At 36.6% G+C, this 18,355-nt stretch overlaps 2 protein-coding genes across 5 annotated transcripts; one reads left to right on the plus strand and one right to left on the minus strand.

The window, feature by feature from the left end:
• Positions 1-28: 28 nt before the first annotated feature.
• LOC147864791 (uncharacterized) lies at positions 29-7,225 on the minus strand. Of its 4 annotated transcripts, none has more exons than XR_015529726.1 (5): positions 6,512-7,225; positions 2,278-3,978; positions 1,821-2,141; positions 1,443-1,704; positions 29-996 (listed from the first exon to the last, which is right to left on the minus strand). XR_015529726.1 is itself a non-coding variant. In XM_087318955.1 (4 exons), the coding sequence occupies exons 1-4, from the start codon at positions 7,029-7,031 to the stop codon at positions 1,673-1,675; spliced, it is 2,358 nt and encodes a 785-aa protein (XP_087175081.1). In that variant the 5' UTR covers positions 7,032-7,225; the 3' UTR covers positions 1,355-1,672. The 4 variants fall into 4 exon arrangements, 2 of the variants coding, with proteins under 2 accessions (XP_087175081.1, XP_087175079.1); XR_015529727.1 differs by lacking the exon at positions 29-996 and having other exon boundaries at positions 1,355-1,704; positions 1,821-1,895; positions 2,015-2,141; XM_087318955.1 differs by lacking the exon at positions 29-996 and having other exon boundaries at positions 1,355-1,704; positions 6,728-7,225.
• Positions 7,226-9,583: 2,358 nt separating this feature from the next.
• Positions 9,584-17,824, plus strand: LOC147864792 (L-arabinokinase-like). The gene is made up of 29 exons (XM_087318963.1): positions 9,584-9,744; positions 9,898-10,005; positions 10,484-10,552; positions 10,682-10,765; positions 10,858-10,934; positions 11,549-11,615; positions 11,866-11,923; positions 12,432-12,499; positions 12,574-12,636; positions 12,855-12,908; positions 12,983-13,085; positions 13,204-13,313; positions 13,450-13,569; positions 13,653-13,709; positions 13,897-14,084; positions 14,174-14,330; positions 14,439-14,522; positions 14,598-14,714; positions 15,096-15,229; positions 15,307-15,388; positions 15,496-15,583; positions 15,706-15,749; positions 15,829-15,924; positions 16,008-16,084; positions 16,232-16,395; positions 16,434-16,624; positions 16,704-16,775; positions 17,159-17,362; positions 17,549-17,824. The coding sequence occupies exons 1-29, from the start codon at positions 9,664-9,666 to the stop codon at positions 17,663-17,665; spliced, it is 2,934 nt and encodes a 977-aa protein (XP_087175089.1). The 5' UTR covers positions 9,584-9,663; the 3' UTR covers positions 17,666-17,824.
• The last annotated feature ends 531 nt before the right edge of the window (positions 17,825-18,355 follow it).

The raw sequence follows: 18,355 nt of genomic DNA on the forward strand, positions 1-18,355 counted from the left end.
TCCAACAACCAATGTGACATGTTCCTACTCAATACATGCTTGCACACACATTCCCTTGAGTTTCCCAAGTTTCGTTGTTCCACACACTTCAAATGCAAAGAAGCAAAACTCATCTATGATGAATACACTGCAATCAAATGTTGAGTATAAAATTCTTCCCAATTCTTTTCACATACTCTCTATCACATAGACATCGATTGATGCTCAATTTCTACGATATGCTCTTTATTTTCTTCTCAAAGGCAAAACACATTTCTAAATTAGTGGTCTTAATAGAGAGAAAATAGTGTTTGTTTGGTCTTCCATTGGTGCGTGATGAGATGATGGGCGTCAAATTTGGATAGCATATGGTGGTGAGATATATATTATTGTGTTTCTAAGTTGAACGTGTGGTCCCCTGATCCACGATAACTTTAATTTCCATGTATACCTCATTACTAGCATTGGAAGAAGGCAAATGATTTCCATTTCTCACCCATTTAATGAACTAATAAATCGCAACATTAGTTCATCATATGAGGGGGTTTTGTGCTATGCCTATCACCTGCCATGATCTAGCTCGTGAAGGTAACAGACTTTGAATCTGCTCCAGGTTATCGGTTTGAATCCGATAGCAGGTACGAAAGAGAGTAGGCCCCATCTGAACCTGAAAAGAGCGGGAAGCTAGCCCTTCTTTTCTTTGGACATGCTAGTAAGTGGAGTCTCAAACTAGTTGCCACTTGCAAAGCATGGAAAGAGATCATATTTGAGTTTGACAAAATCAATACCCCGTAATCGTTTTTCATGATTCTTCAATAACACTAATCAATCCTACGGAACCCATGGAATAGGTCAGGGATATCAAGAGACCCACGAAGGAAAAAGAAAAGTTAATAGAAGAATCAAAGTATGGGATCGTCATCGAACTGATCATCCATGGGGTGTGGGCAAGTGATTTTGATCCCATCAAAGTTTCAATCCTGCCATCAAAGATCCTACTCCATGCAGGAAACCTTGCTGCATTTTTTCACAAAAAAGAGTCATAAACAGTATTAGTTTTTTGGTTTCAGAGCTCTTATGTCAGACCCATTGGCCTTATATTCCTCTCGGTGGATCTTACAATTTATACTATGACGATATATTGCATATAGCAATAGATCACTTGACGATGTGCACTGGAGGTGCCTAGATCCACTATAACTTTCACAAATAATCATAGCTGCTTCAATAGCACACAAACCTTATTTCTCACCCATTTCGTGAACTAATATATCATAAGTTTCTTATCATGTAAATAATGTTTATCCACTTTTATTCTATTCTTAGTGTAACAAAGTTTTCGAATACACCCAATATGTTTTCATGGGTATTGATATTGATATCAAATTAGATTAAATTAAAGTTTTCCAATCAGAACCAAAAATAATAAATTTTTCAGTAATTTTATTCCATAATACATATACCTTGCTTTTAACATCACCATTTGCAGACCTCACCCCTATCAGCTTACGGAGAAGCAGTACATAATCCATCAATTAATGATGAACTGTAATACTGGCTCTAATACATTGGCAATAGAACCCTGTGTGCCCTTCTGCTCGAGCATAATTTATGGCTATTGAATTCCTCAATATGCACATTACATTTCCATATACAATTAGTTTGGCTACATCATCATTGCCTATGGTTTAGCTTAGGGTAGTTGTACACAAGCCTTCTTTGAGTCTAAAAGAAAAAAAACAGTATACAAGATTTGTAAAAAATGTTCAAAGGCTTTTTTATTTATTGAATACCAGAAAAAACCACTTAATAAGAAAATAAATAGCCTGTACGGTTGGTACCTGACTCAATTGTTTTCAGCTGCTGCAGGGTAATAATTATATCATTAATTGCAGGACGATTATCATGAACCTCTTCTGTGCATGACAATGCTAGAGATATGAAAGAGAACAAGTTTTCATAATTATACGTTGTATTTAAGAGGCTCGGATCTACAATTTGTAACCCTTGCACAGGAAGCATTCTTTGTACCCACATATGCAAATCTGCATCCACTGTAACGCCAGAAAATATTGGTTTTCTCCGTGTGATAAGCTCCAAGAGAAATATTCCATAGCCATAAACTTCAGCTTTCTGAGATAAGGATGCACCAGAAAGGCACTCTATAAACAACACAAGAACAAATCACAATAAATCAAAGCATAAGAACTAGACAATGCCACATTATAAAACTGTCCTAGGATTCTAAAAACTATGCTATTGCTTTAAGGAAAAAAGAAAAAAATAGATAGAATGTACCTGGAGCTATCATACCAGCCTCAGATTCTTCGAACTGAAATTTAGGCAAATCAGATTGTTTAACATATCGCAACCCTGATATGTATGCTTGCAGATTATGATCAAGAAGGATATGGCTAGGGTGTAGATTACAATGAATGATCCTTCCTTTCCACCATTTTTTATGCAAATAAGCTACTCCCTGGGCAACATCAAGGGCAATCTTAAGGCACTGTACCATTTCCAGTGTATTTACCACCGCTGGGTTATGCAAGAAGCTTTGCAGGTCACCATTCACATAAAAGTCCAGAATGACAAAGATTTCCTTTCCTGTAGATAACCAATCCTCAACCTTGATAATGTTGCGGTTCTTGACTTTTCTCAAGATCCTGCATTCTTTCACAAGATTTTGAATCTCAGATTGTTTCCTTTCTATTTTTTTCGCTGCAACTATTCTATCCCCCTTAAACATGATGCTTTCAACAAGGAAAGCTTTGTAGACTATCCCTCGGCTACCTCTACCAATTATATTATCCTCTTTAAAATTGTCAGTTGCATCTTTAAGCATTCGTAACGATATCCTTGGATGCAAAGAAGTTAAGTGGAAACAATGTAAGCAACAGACTACAATTGAACAGTGTGTTTCTATACAATCAACCAGAGATTCATATTTTTCTATATAGCACAGCCTAAAGGACAGCAAGATGATGATGAAAATCATTGTACTGCCAAAAACTGCCAGTCCCAGATACAGAAGAATGGAGTGTGCATCAATAAGCAGAGTTTTGAAATCAATCTTTTTCACGATATGCTGTACCTTCAACTCTGACTTGCATGGTAGATTCAAAATGGCACCACAAAGATTTGGGTTGCCAGTAAAAGAACTTTTATGTAAAGATCGAAATAATGGGAAATCTGGTATTTTTCCTGACAATAAGTTTGATGACAAATCTAGCATTTTAAGTTTGGGCAAATCTGCTAAGGAGCTTGGCACACTACCTGTTAGCTTATTCTTAGACAAATCCAGTCTTTCCAATGCAAAAATCTGCCCTAGCTCAGGTGGTATTTCTCCGGAAAGTTCATTAGATGAAAGATCCAATTTTCTGATAGAAACCAAGTTGATCCATGTAGATGGTATACTGCCAGACAGTTTATTTAAAGAGAGATCCAAGGATATGAGAGATTCACATCCAGCCAGACTTGGAGGAAGCCCTCCAGACAACATGTTCCTTGAGAGATCAATGTTCTTAACCCATTTCATGCCACCTAGCACCATGGGCACAGTACCAAAAAATTTGTTTCTTGACAAATCTAAGCGGCTGGTTAAGCCTACCAGATTGCCTATAGAACTTGGAATTCTTCCAGAGAACTTGTTTTGGGCTATACTGAAATCCTCAAGGAGAGCTAGGTTTCCAATGGTCTCAGGAATCGGATCACTCAACTGATTTGCACTCAAGTCCAATACTGTCAACATGCTTAGAAGACCTAATGCACCAGGGATCTGACCAGATATTTGGTTGCCATTGAGTTGCACAACAGTAATCGTACTTGCTCTTCCTACATCTTTTGTCAATACTCCTCTAAAACGGTTGTTCCCAATATTTATGACACGCAATTTCTTCAGCATTGAGAAAGGAATACGAGACACATCAAAATCTATGCTATTGGACTCAAGGATAAGTACTTCAAGCCGCATGCAAGCACCTAAATCAGCTGTCAAACCTGCAACGTTGCAATAACCCTCTTTTTTTTAAAAGGTAATGCATTATATTGCGTACAATACAGAAATTACAAAAGTTTGAACTTCAAAGCACCAGACCTCATGACCACAACAGATCAGAAAACATAGAATTTATAAAATTATTGCTCCAAAAATCCTACATTAACATTATCTTATATTAAGGGACACACCAAGTGTCTCGTAATCCCCATGAAAGAATGACAGGATACATACAGAATTGACTTGCAGACAACAGACATAGGGAGCAGAGGATTCATGGAATTGCACGGCTTTTCAGACTTACCACCTTGCATATGCATTGTTCGTAGAGATGAGACTGCTTGATAGATGTTGGTCAGAATAAGGGAAGATGAAGGCCGACCATTAGATATTGTGTTATTTTTCTCATAGTAGTTCCCGTTATGCCTCTCCCAAGGGAAATCAACATGCCTTTTTAATCTTGCTCCCTAAAATCTCAATGGTTTGAAATGAAACTGTGAAATAAGCAATCAGGTTTGCTGCTTGATCATTAGAATTGAAATTGCTGCACATCAGTCATGAGGTGGTCAGAAGGACGAGAGGGACGCCTCCGACGCCATGGGCTTTAATCTTGTCGTGACGTCCACAACAATTGCTCTAGTTGTTGTGACACCTCTGAGTTGTGATTCTACTTTGGCTAGATGTTGGCATGTACATCATGATGAGTGTCATCAGTAGTATCCATGTGGAAGAAATCTGTAAAAGTTCTCTTCCTACCTAAGCATGGACTAATAAAAACTTAAGCAAGTTGGTGATTTCCTATTCCTTCATTCTTCTATCTAATGTGTGGTAAAGTCTCTTGTTTAATTTGCAAATCTGCTCTTTTGCATGTGATTAAGTAGTAGGTTGTGTGTAGAGTTTGTTTTAGAAGTTGGTTGAAGTGTAAAGCTCAAGAGAAATTTGACAACTGCTCTTGCTCGTCCCTGCAAAATGAGCTTGAGGTGGTTCTCAAGAAGAACACATTAGTGAGACGTAAACTTTCGGTAAGGGCACCGAAAGCCATTAAATAGAAGAATAGAATCAAACCATTGTTGAAATGGCCTAAAAGCATCAGAACTTAGCTATTCCTATTGGGTTGAGGAGGTTTTATGACAGTCTACATATTCTACTGAAGTTTGCATCAGTAGGTGAGAAAATGACTCCCCCTGAGGTCTACTTGGGGAAGAAACCTTGGGCCACAAATATTCGGACGTTTGGCTGTGCTAAACAGCATATATGTATCTTTCTCCAAGTACATGGTATTTATATTGATGCACTCCAATGATTCGTGTATATGATTAAAGTAAAAGAAAAGAAGTATGAGAAGATAAAATATCAATCGTGTATTCCTAACCAAACTTGGAACCATCCAAAAGCTCAACTGGGTACAAAGATGGCCTATTATAAGTCCCTCCTATATATGTATGTATATTCTTGCATTATTCAAGCCAAGTATAAGAAGACACACATGCCGCTCACCATTTCCACAACAGCAGGGCAAGCTCAAAAATCGTCCACAGATATAGACAAGATAATATACAGATATAGCTTTGGAGGACCACATCTGCCAGCTTTGCAATCATGAAGTTGAACCTAAGGAGCACTATGTATGCCATTGCCCAATCTATTATGAGATCAGAGAAACATATCACTCTATCTGTATCTCTGTATGGCTTAACGTTCTTTCTTTTAGAATAAGGAGACATAGGGGGAGGGGTTGACACAATCTAATCCAGAATGTGAGATGTCTTGCAAATACTTAAGAGTTTACCATCCCATTTGGTTAAGGGGTATATGGAGTCATCAACTTCCTACAACATCCGTTGAGAGAAACTGTCTCCTCCATTAGTCTGAAAACATTTCAACTTCTTGTACAGTTCCATCTTCCATTCCCATTGTATACATTTTCCAAGAGCGTTAGGCTTCTCCTTGAAAACAAATAAACACAACATTCTACCATAATCATCTACAATTAGGAAGAAGTGGGATGATCTGCCCGAAACATTTGTCTCGATCTTTCAAAAGATCGGCATGGAGCAACTATATATGAGACTTCACTCATTCGTAGCCGCCTGTAGAAAAAGACTTCCAATATTTCTTCGGAAGTCTCAGACTTCCCAAGCCCTCCAGAAAATCTGAGGCAAGTTATGAGGAGCCCTTTGGTTCACATCTTCTCCAATACAAAGAAACTCAAGTGTACGAAATGTCAATGCCACAACTTAGCATCCAATACACTTCCATGACAAACGCCTTTCTATCTGTGGACCCAACTATTTGTCCAATTTCTTTATATTAGATGAAACAATATTTTACAATGCAAATCTCTCATTCGGCCACCTGAAGATAATAACATTTCTTTCTTTCTTTGTTTATCTTTTTAGAAGAGAACCATAATAATTATGACATACATGAAACCATAAGATATCACACAATTGCATATGATCTACAGCTCTAAAATGTGCCTTATAGAAATGTTTTAACTCTTTGAAGTTAAAGCTAAGCAGAGTACTTACCTACCAGTTAGCTTGTTAAAGCCCATATCAAATATCCTGAGCTTAGTATTGCCACAAAGGCCACTAGGAAATGCTCCATGCATCCTATTCTTTCGTAGAACAAGTATTTCAAGCGAAGGAATATCATTAAAACTTGAAGGAATGGTGCCAGAAATATCATTGAAGCTCAAATCGAGCAAGACGAGGCTTTTAAGGCGGCCAAGGTTCCATGGTATCCCACCTGTGATTCTATTGGTTGAGAAATTGATGTATCGAAGCCTTTGGAAGTGAGCAAATCCATCCCACATGGCGAATTCGAGCCTTGATGATGTGATGGATATGGTGTCCACCCAGCTTAAAGAAGCATCCCTTGCACATTTGATTCCATACCAAGTGCAGAAATCTCTGCTGCCCCATGAAGAGAGCACTGAGGAAGGGTCTCTCTTTACGACTCTGTGCTTGAAGGTCATGAGGAGGTCCACATCGGCAGCAAGAACTAGAGTTTGGATGCAGAGAATGTAAATGACATAGTGGGCGCATTTCATCTTCAGGGATTGGACATGACATTATTTGGGGAGTTTATTTATCTTAGGTCTGCGCTAATGAGCGAGAATTCATGGTCTTCTCTGTTCGATCCAATGTGCCATCACCATCACACATCACCATCACCATCACCATCACCAAGGGCGTGGGGATGAACCAGACAGAAAATACAAAGAACAATTCTTGACAGAGGCAAACATACCAGTATCTCTAAATTATTATATATTTATGTATATGTATATATATGTTATATACATGTATGTATCCGTATGTATACACGTATATATATATCTGTACAATATACGTATATATATGTATACACATATATACATATAATATATATATATATATATATATACATTCGAATTTGTAGAAACTAATAAAGCAGTTATTTTTGCTATAAGATCACCCATTTACATGGTTTTCTTGCTCTTCGTCGGAGCATGATTTTGTTTTTGTTGAAAACGTAAGTGGGTCGTCTATGTCTAATGTTAATGATGTTGAATTTTAATGATATCTTTTATTCTTTAGCCACACGGAATTGATATATATACTTTTGTGGTTGCTCATTACCATTCAATACATATATATATAGCTTCTTTGATTATGTATGCCAATTTCTTCTTCTCTATATGCAACATAATCATTTACTTTTGTTTTGTTTATATACATTTATGGTTTGGACAATCACAAATTGGTTCATGTCAATGGAGCACAATAGGCTTTTGTTTGCCCTGGCAATAACACTATACATAAATGTTATCAGTCATCACAAAGCTGAAATTTTGGCACTTGCCATGAAATTTAGGTATAATTTAAATAGTTATCTCGCATTTAAGGTACTTTTATGATCATAACATTTAACTTCTATTGGAAGTGCATGCCATGTAAACTAGGTATAATTTAAATAGTTCTCCAGCATTTCACGTACTTTTCTGATCATAACATTTAACTTCTATTGGAAGTGCATGTGTGTATATAGACACATCACATTCTTTGCCTTGTTAATGACTTATAACTACCTCAAACCGCATTACATTGGTTCAAACAAAAGTTAAGCGTTTTGAAAATGAATGATTTAAATTGACCTCACTTGTAAACATAGAGAGAAAGTGTCTAAATCTAACAATCCTACAAAGGGCTCACAAGTCGATTTGCAAGTTGTTGGTGCCTTTTTAAGATTCCTTGAGTAACCATCGAAACTAGAACAACGTGATTCCTACAATGTCCTTGAATATATCGTACTTTTTATCGGGATATCCTAGGTTCTAACTCACTATTATTGGAAATCCTACACAATTAATTGCTCGGAGTTATTCAACCACTTAATTGTCTCATCAATAATTGAATTTTTAGTGAGGCAAATTACCATAGACAAAACACATAGTACAAAAGCCACATTCAAAGTTACGATGTTTGTTGTTGCTACAATAAGTGTGTTTATTTATGCCTTATTCCACAAAAGTAAGCCTTGATTCCTTCCATCATGCATCCATATCCATGGACCATACCATTCTTTTGCAAACCTCCAATTGTAGAAATATAAAAACACCAAGAGCCCTACATTTTGTAACCTTATACAAGAAAGTAGGCTCCCTTATGCCACATGGCACACACACGATCAAAATATCATCCGAGATGCAGAATCACCATTTGCAATTAAGAGCTTGGAAATCAATGCAAATAGAGGGATGTTAAAATGTCAATCGCAAAAGTAGTCACATCATCAAAAGAAGATCAATCTCACACAATTGCTCTTAACTTAAGCTTGTTTGGTAAGAACAACATCAAAATGATGTGGGTAGATGATGCATCTCTACATTGCCTTGACCCCTACCACATTACATGCATGATGATTCCCACACAACAACAACTCCGAGAACTCCTAACTAATTAAAAACAGGTGAATATTAGGCACTCCTTAAGATTTGCAACTATGTTTCACTCGTGAGATGCAACGGCCAACAAGTGGCAATGACAACAATAATGGTCATAGTAGTAGTGAATATGCAAATTCTAGGGGCCAAATCAATAGTGAGTGCTCATTGTCATACAAACATACATACATACATACAAACATACAAACATACATACAAACACACAGACACAGACACAGACACAAACACAAACACGCATATACATACATACATACATACATACATACATACATACACACAGACACATACATCATACATACATACATACACAGACACATACAAACATACAAACATACATACATACATACATACATACATACATACATACATACATACATACATACATACATACATACATACATACACAGACACATACAAACATACAAACATACATACATACATACAAACATACATACATACAAACAATACATACATACATACATCATATAGATATGTATGTATGTGTCGAATCAAAAAATTGCACTTTCTGTTATGCCATCGTGGGTGGCCAAAAACAGGGTCCTAATTTTACCAAAAGAAACACAAACATATATATATATATTTATTAATTGTTATGATTATTAAAGTTTTAACTGGCCGCACTTTCCCTCTTTCTCATGCACATTCACTCATCACTCTCATAAGGTTCGACAGAGCGATCAGCCTGCTGAACCATCTTTCCTTGGACTTCCTAGCTATGGCGGATCAGCGAAATCCATTGATCTTTGCATACTATGTCACTGGCCATGGCTTTGGTCATGCCACTCGTGTAGCAGAGGTAAAGTAACAAGGTCCTCTTTCTCCTCTGTAAAACCCTGCTTTTTATATCCCCCCCCCCCATGTGTGTAAACCTATTCCCATTTTCCGTTAATTGTGGCTACTTTTTTTCTTTCTTTGTATTTGAAGTATGAGATTTGATTCATATGAGCAGGTTGTAAAGCATATCATTAGTTCAGGGCACGAGGTTCACGTTGTGACCGCTGCCCCGGAATTTGTCTTCAGAAGCTCCATCTCTTCTTCAAGGCTTCATATCCGCAAGGTGACTTTTAACCCTTGTTCTGATGCTTATGATTCTTCTAAATGGAAAAGGGTATCATGAAAACATTTCGTTTTCCTTCTATTAACCACCAGTTTCTTATGCATGTACATTTTACAAAATTCTAGTGTTAAGCAGAGAGACCTTATGGACTTTTTATTTATTTTTGGCATGAACTAATTTTCTATGCAAATGAAATATCATGTCATAGATTTTTATGTAGAAAATTATGTTAAATTATGTAATTAATTGTGCTTGTGACCTAGCTTTAGACATCTCTCTCGAATTCAAAGAGTGCAATACAAGATAAAGCAATTAGCTAGAATCTCTGGTGCTTCGTGATTATATCTATGTGGCATGCATATTTGTTCAGGGGAGGATTTTGGATCTGTTACATAGAAATAGTAGACAATCACCAAATCATAGTTATAGCTGATATATCATAAATATAAAATTAGCTGCTGTGGTGGCTCCCTTACAGGCTTTGCTCGACTCAGGAGCTGTTCAATCAGATGCTCTTACAGTAGATCGTCTCGCATCTCTTGAAAAGGTAACATAAATGTCCAAATGTTGATCAAAGTTGACGGTTTTTCTGAAGAATACATGTTCATGGGAATTCAACATTTCGTATGGTGAACACATACCCAATTAAGGGCATATTATTTTCATTGTCAAACAGTATCGGCAAACTGCCGTCCTTCCGCGTGCTTCAATTTTGGATACTGAAGTCAATTGGCTAAAGAATGTGAAGGCAGATCTTGTGGTTAGTGCGCATTTTTATTTTTAAGGAATTTCATTGTGCTCTAGGAGGATTCTCCTTTGTTGTGTTGAGAATAATATGATCATCTTAGGCAGGTTTCTGACATAGTGTCAGTTGCATGCCGAGCTGCAATAGAGGCAGGAATTCTCTCAGTATGTGTGACTAATTTCAGGTATGCATTCAAATGCGTTGTGTATCTCTTTTTTATTCAATAGGACTTTTTACAGTGTTTCATCTGATCAATTAGTATCTAACTTTTGAATGATGTTACGAGGAAGTGTGCCAGCTTAGCTGGTCTAGAATGGAAAATATTATGCATGTTTAAAAAAATGTCAGAATCCCCATTCTTTTCTATCATTAATATATGCACACTACCAAAGCAAGAGATTCTTATAATGAATAATGCTGAGAATAAAAGTAGTCTCGGACAATTCAATCAAGGATTTTCATAGGAGTGAGTTTTTCCTCATGTATCGGTCACTGAACATAAATTTATGTTTTAACTTCCAATGTGTATGATGTAGTCTGCCTCTGCCAAATGATCACATACCTAGTACATCTTATCCCATGCATAGTGGGAGGTTATCGTTTTAAAAACAGATTATACAAGTTAAAAACTATTGGTAAGAGGGAGGAGTAAAATTACATGAGCTATTAAAAGCAGTCGTTCAAGCGGGAGGGTCAGTGAATTTCCTAAAACTTATATGAGCTTGCTAAGAGAGTCATGTGACATGTACAAGAGCTGAGTCCAGGTTCCAATCCTGAACAATTTGGTGATGTGTATAGCTGGGATTTCATTTATGCTGAGTATGTCATTGTTGCTGGTCATCAGTATAGATCCATCATTTGGCAGGTAAGAAGTGCCCAAATTGATAAACATGTTATTTCCGTCTTACATAGAGATCAAGAAAATGCAGAATATAATTAGAAACTCAGTAAATCATTTCAAAAGTCTGTAACAACTTTAATGTGGCTTTAATTCTAACAGTGGCTGTTACAAAAGTCAAATCATTACTTCTAGAAATGTGTTCTTGTTTTAATGCAAAAGATAACCTGTAAACCCTTGGTTTCTTTCTCTATATACATTGCTTTTGTTTTGTCAGATTGCAGAAGACTATTCACATGCACAATTTCTGATCAGGCTACCTGGATACTGCCCTAGTAAGCTGTGCCACTTGATTTAATGTTGAATTCTCCTGTTTAAGGTACTTTTTCTATTAAGATCGCAGGAATGTGGCTACTTGCTCAATTTGAACATTCCTATGGATGAAGACCATGAAGGCCTAATTTATCATGGCTTATTTTGATGCAATAGTATCTTTATAGCAGGATCCAGTAACTTTGTTCTTTCTATGTTTTATTTTAATATGCAAGAAATAATAACTGTATTTATTATGCTTGCAGAACTAATCAGATAGGTCACTGAAACATAATTTATTGAAAATTTCCTGTTTGTTAATTTAATCAATGTGTAGTTTATGCCAACAAGAATGATGTAATAAGATGTTTATAAAACACTTGCAAATGTCAAACTACAACCTATGGAGCTATTGACCTACCACCCAAAAATTTAATAATATGAACAATATTTATGTACAATGTGCTCATGCAAGGAGTTCCTCATTTAAATTGAGTATTTGGTCTAAGCAGCTAGTTGTATATGCTACAGTGCCTGCATTTCGTGATGTAATCGATGTGCCTCTAGTAGTGAGGAAAGCAAAAAGATCACGTGAAGAGGTAAAAGGTCATAAAATTATATGAGATTCTAAATGGTGAAGGTTAAGAATATGAATCAAATATCTATGATACAGGTTAGAACGGAGCTTGGTATTGGTCTGCAGGATAAATTGCTCCTCTTTAATTTTGGAGGACAGGTAAATCTCGATGGTTGCGTTTTTGCATAAAAACATGTCGCATCTTCCGTATTGATTCATATCAAATTTGAGGGATCATGTAGAATAGATTTTGGACGGAAGTACCTGATATACACTTAATGAATGTTAAATTTTCAAGTAATAAATGCTAGAAGTGTATATTAAACGTTACAGTTTGCAGTTTAAAATAATTTTGAAGTAAAACATGAAAATTTCAGGATGCCAGTTGGACATTGAATGAAGATTACCTTCCCAAGGGTTGGAAGTGCATGGTATGCTATATTCACTAAATGAGTAGTCTTATTAGCATAATGCTCACCTATTGATTAATCTGTTATTAATGAAGGTATGTGCAGCACCAAGCGGGCAAACATTTCCATCGAACTTTATAGCAATTCCCAACGATGTATATACTCCAGATCTTATTGCTGCAAGTGATTGTATGCTTGGTAGGATTGCATATTTGACTATCACATGCACAGTTGGCAGTGCTCTTTGAATTTGCTCAATAAATTGTCTTACTGGGGGCTATCTTGATGATTTTTGTTTCTTTTTCGCTTCTCTCAGGAAAAATAGGTTATGGGACTACGAGTGAAGCTCTAGCATTCAAGGTGCCATTTGTGTTTGTCCGTCGGGACTACTTCAATGAGGAACCATTTTTGAGAAACATGCTAGAGGTCTATCATTCACTTATTTATGCACATGGTTTATAGATCTAGTTTAAGTATTGAGTATGTATAGAAGAATAGAAATTATATATATATTTATATATATGTATGTATGTGTGTGCTCAATAAATTTTATGGAATGCAGCATCATGAGTGTGGAGTGGAGATGATCCGGCGTGATTTTTTGACTGGACGCTGGGCTCCTTATCTGGAAAAAGCATTAAATATTTCGCCTTCATATGATGAACCCTTAAATGGAGGGGAGGTATATCATTTTGCTCTTAGTTCATCAACCACACAGCTATATACTACATGTATTGCAACACTTAAGAAGTCCTCTCATATCAGGTGGTTGCAAAAATTCTTGAAGATGCAGCTTTGGGTAACTTCGATTCTGTGAGAAAGGTATCTTTGATAGTATGCATATGATTTCAATGCCTCTTTTTGTCTTCTATGCGTGAGACAAACTTATATCAGTCAATGTCGCGCTTCTGTTATGTTTTTTCAATCTCTTTGAGAATAATTGGCAATTAGTTCTAGTGTTGTACCTCAAAAGTTTATGCCAACTATATCTTTAATAAATTATTTTCAGCAAAGCGGTGCTCGAAGACTCCAAGATGCAATCGTGTTTGGGTTCCAAATGCAAAGGGTACCTGGTAAAGAATTGGCCATTCCTAACTGGTATACAAATGCTCAGAAAGAGCTAAGTTTGCGGTCAGCTGCCAGTTATGAACGTTTGGATACTGTTTTGCCTGGGTCAAAATCTTCTCGGCCAGATATGTAAATTCCATTTGTTAAGTTCTAGACATTGTAGATGCCAAAGTTTTACACATTTAAGCTATAGCTTAACATATTTTATGTTTGTGTAGTGAAAATTTTGAAATTCTTCATGGAGATGGATATCATCTTCTTGATACAGTAGCTTTTTTGAAGAGCCTTTCCAGATTGGCACGGGTAACAGAGAAGAATATTGAAAAGACACCATTACGTGAGTGGCTTGCTGCATCAGCTTTGTTTAACTGGGAGGTGTGTTATGATGTCAGAATATATGTTTGATCTAACTTCTTTTAGCAGGTTACTTGTTGAAACATAAATACAGGAGGGAAATAGTCAATTCGTGTCATATGTTTGCAGGATGAAATTTTTGTGAGTAGAGCACCAGGCCGTCTGGATGTCATGGGAGGAATCGGTGACTATTCTGGAAGCTTAGTTTTGCAGGTGAACTAGATGTATTTTGGTTATATTGATAAATATCACAAGCATGATTGACCTAGGCAGCTTCTATTTTCTCAGATGCCAATACGCGAAGCATGTCATGTTGCTGTTCAACGTAGTCTCCCAGGAAAACAGCGTTTATGGAAGCATGCACTAGCAAGGAAAGACAATGATACAGGACCTGTGGTCCAGATTGTAAGTTCCTAGCCTCTGGTGTGTATTTTCGTTTGTTTTTATTTCATACTGTGGACAACCACATAACAACCTGATGTATATTCAGATATAATTCTCAGGGAAACCATTTCTGGTTATTAGATATTTTATGTTACACAACGCCATGTGGGTCTTTATGTGCTACCCCTCAGTTTCTTTGTGATAGTGGTGCTCTCAATGATCCAGTATCCCTTTGTCCTGTTCAAGTCTTGCAGTAGGGATGAAAGGCTACTGAGAATACTTTTGCTGTAACTTATCCTATATTTCCAAGAAGAATTGTCTTGAGAAGAGAGAGATGCTGTTGTAGGTTTGTTAGGGGCAATTTCATAATGTAATTATTAATATTCTCATTTTTGGATTTAGGTGTCGTTTGGTGCAGAACTTTGTAATAGAGCTCCAACTTTTGACATGGATATTTCCGAGTTTCTGGATTCTGAAGGAAATCCTATCAGTTATTCCAAAGCCAGAGCTTTCTTTGAGAAAGATCCTTCACAAAAGTAGGACTTTTGTTGCCTTCATCCATAGGCCTGTTCATTGTAATTTGTTTTATGGAAGCTTGTCATTTGTTTTATAGGTGGGCAGCATACATTGCAGGAACACTGTTGGTGCTGATGCGTGAGAAAGGAGTGCATTTTCAAGATGGCATAAGTATATTGGTACCTATCCAGAGACATTTTCTCGCAGCTTATGAAATCATATCTACTAATTTCTGTTTTTCCTATTAAGTAGTCGTTCAATCATTATTGGTGTTTTCTGCAAGTAGGTATCATCTGCAGTTCCAGAGGGAAAAGGTGTCTCATCATCTGCTGCTGTGGAGGTTGCGACAATGTCTGCTATAGCAGCAGCTTATAGTAAGAATTGTCCTTGAGAATGTTGGAAATGAACACATGACAGAAAATAGATGTTCTATGATGTAAATCTGTTTATTTTCTTAGATAAATGTTCTATGACGTGAATCTGTTTATTTTCTTAGATCTCAATATCACAGCTAGAGAAATTGCAGCTCTTTGCCAAATGGTAACTTATATAGAACACCTCTGTTGCTCATATCTTACTTTGATTTATGAAAGTCTCTTTTCTGAATCATTTTATTCAGGTGGAGAATCGTGTTGTGGGTGCTCCTTGTGGCATTATGGACCAAATGGCCTCAGCTTGTGGTGAGGCTTACAAGTTGCTTGCCATGGTTTGCCAAGTATGTCGCATCCATTTAAAACCATTAGATGCTCATATTTCTCTTCTATATTCTAACCTTGTATTATTATTGTTTTCTGCCAGCCTGCAGAAGTTAAAGAGCATGTAAACATTCCAAGTCATTTGCGATTCTGGGGAATTGACTCTGGAATCAGACATAGGTATATTTTTCTTCATCTTTTATGTTTTAAAGCCATTGACCTACAATGAAGAGTTCATATTCCATGGTTGTGCCCTTTCAAGAAGTGCGTAACTCTATATATTCATATTCGTTACAATACGTCATGTTGTCTTTGGGTTGTGTCCAGTGTTGGTGGAACAGATTATGGTTCAGTAAGAGTTGGCACATTTATGGGTCATACTATAATTAAATCTGCTGCGACAAAGCTTTCATCTGAAGGGAAAGAAAATTTAGAAAATAATTCTGGAAATTCTGTTTGCAATTTAGTTCTTAAAGAAAGCCAACTCACAGGTAAAACCAAAGACTGCTTTTAGTATTTCAAAAGGTAGAAAGTAACAAAATATTTCTCGAAAGGTATGAAGCTGTCTACTCAAACCTCCTTCCGGATAAAATAAAAGGAGAGGGCTTTTTGAGGTCCTATGGCAGTCATCAAGATGAGGTCACGAGAATTGATCCAAGTTCGTATTACCCAGTAAAGGCACCTACAGCACATGCTGTATATGAGAATTTTCGCACAAAGGTAGTATATTTGAGAAGAGCAGGTTACTGAAATTTGCACTCCTTTTTTCATTTTATTATATGTATTTTTCCTTGTGCAGGCGTTTGCAGTGCTTCTTGAAGCTTCAAACTCTGATGAACAACTTAGTATGCTGGGAGAGCTCATGTATCAGGTGTTGTGTATCATCAACACTAGAAACTTTGCTCTAATATGAACTTTTATTTATTTAATGTCAGCCCAGAACAAGGCATATCGTCAATGTTGGTTCTCATTCTGTGAGTACTGATAAACCTAAGTGGGAAGCCTCTCTGTGCCCCCATATCAGTTGATAATTTAATTTGTGTGTCGATTGCAAAGAGTATTAATACACTCAAGTAACAGTTATGGATTTCAATTATGTGTTGGCTATGAAGAATAATACTACTTGAGAAACCCTTATCCGTTGTGAATTTCAATGTTTTGTATTGGTTGTGTAGAGTATTCTCAATGGGTGAACTTGTTGATGGTGTAATTTGACATTCCAAAGTTAATAACAATCCTTTGTTTCCTTGGCAGTCACACAATAGCTATTCCAATTGTGGGCTAGGATCAGCCGGCACGGATAAACTAGTACAGCTTGTGCATAATGCACAACATACAAAGTCATATAATGGTAAGGAAAGTTTGCTATTCGGGGCTAAGATAACAGGTGGTGGATGTGGAGGAACTGTATGTATTCTTGGGAAGAATAGTGTGGAAACCACTGAACAAATCTCCAAGGTACATAGAATTTCGAAGTTTTGTAATCCTTGTAGTATGTGATATTATTTGGCTTGCATATTAAGTTCTTTCTGCCATGAAAAATGGACACTACATGTCAAAGAACTAGCATGCCTACTTAAAGAAGATGGACTTATTAAAGACAAACTAGTTGGTTTAAGAAAGTCTTGTGCAATGGCTTTTCAGATGCAACAGGAGTATAAAATTGCCACGGGGCATTTGCCATTTATATTCGAGGGATCGTCTCCTGGTGCAGGAAAATTTGGATACCTGCGTATTCGTAGGAAAGTTATTCATCACTGAAAATGTTTATAATACAGCCTATTGCTTCCATTCTTGTTGTTACGGACAAAATCTCTTTTTATTCCAGAATAATTTGGTGCTCAATTATTTTGAAGCAGCTGTATATTTACAAAAGACATGCAATCATATAGTAAAATAGTGGGAAAATCTAAATTTAGTTGTATCTCTGTATTGCTTGCAATATTTGCGAAATGTTGACTTCATTTGTCGACAAGAGCACTTCATATATATAGATGTTTCCTTGGTTAAAAACCTTTGTTGCGCTATGCAGTTCACTTCATTGTGGCTTATTTCTTGTATAGAGAGTTTGCAATTCATGCTTTTGTCAAAATACTACGTTTGTCTAGGAATCTTCTTCGTCGCAATTTGAGCATATCTCATGTTTATATTTGAATTATAATTGGGACCCAACGATAACGAAACTCATTTCAAATTTGTCTCTTTGATTTTGTGCTAACTATCATGTGAATTGGTTCACTAATTGTCTTACCTTATTGCACCATAAATTGATGGGTGTCTTAAACATTGGGACAATAGGTAGATTCCAACCTAACCACCCCATAGGGAATTGTAGTAATTCATTCTTACCCTCTTAATGTAATTAGACCTCAATCTCTTAGCAAACCCAATGACCAAACACCCAATCATTTGCCCTATAGTCCAAACACCCAATGTGCATGATACAAATGA

This window comes from Azolla caroliniana, unplaced genomic scaffold, assembly GCF_043228905.1.
Source record: "Azolla caroliniana isolate FFs.n. ecotype wild unplaced genomic scaffold, voAzoCaro1.0.p SCAF_4, whole genome shotgun sequence".
In the NCBI taxonomy this organism is placed as follows: Eukaryota; Viridiplantae; Streptophyta; class Polypodiopsida; order Salviniales; family Salviniaceae; genus Azolla; species Azolla caroliniana.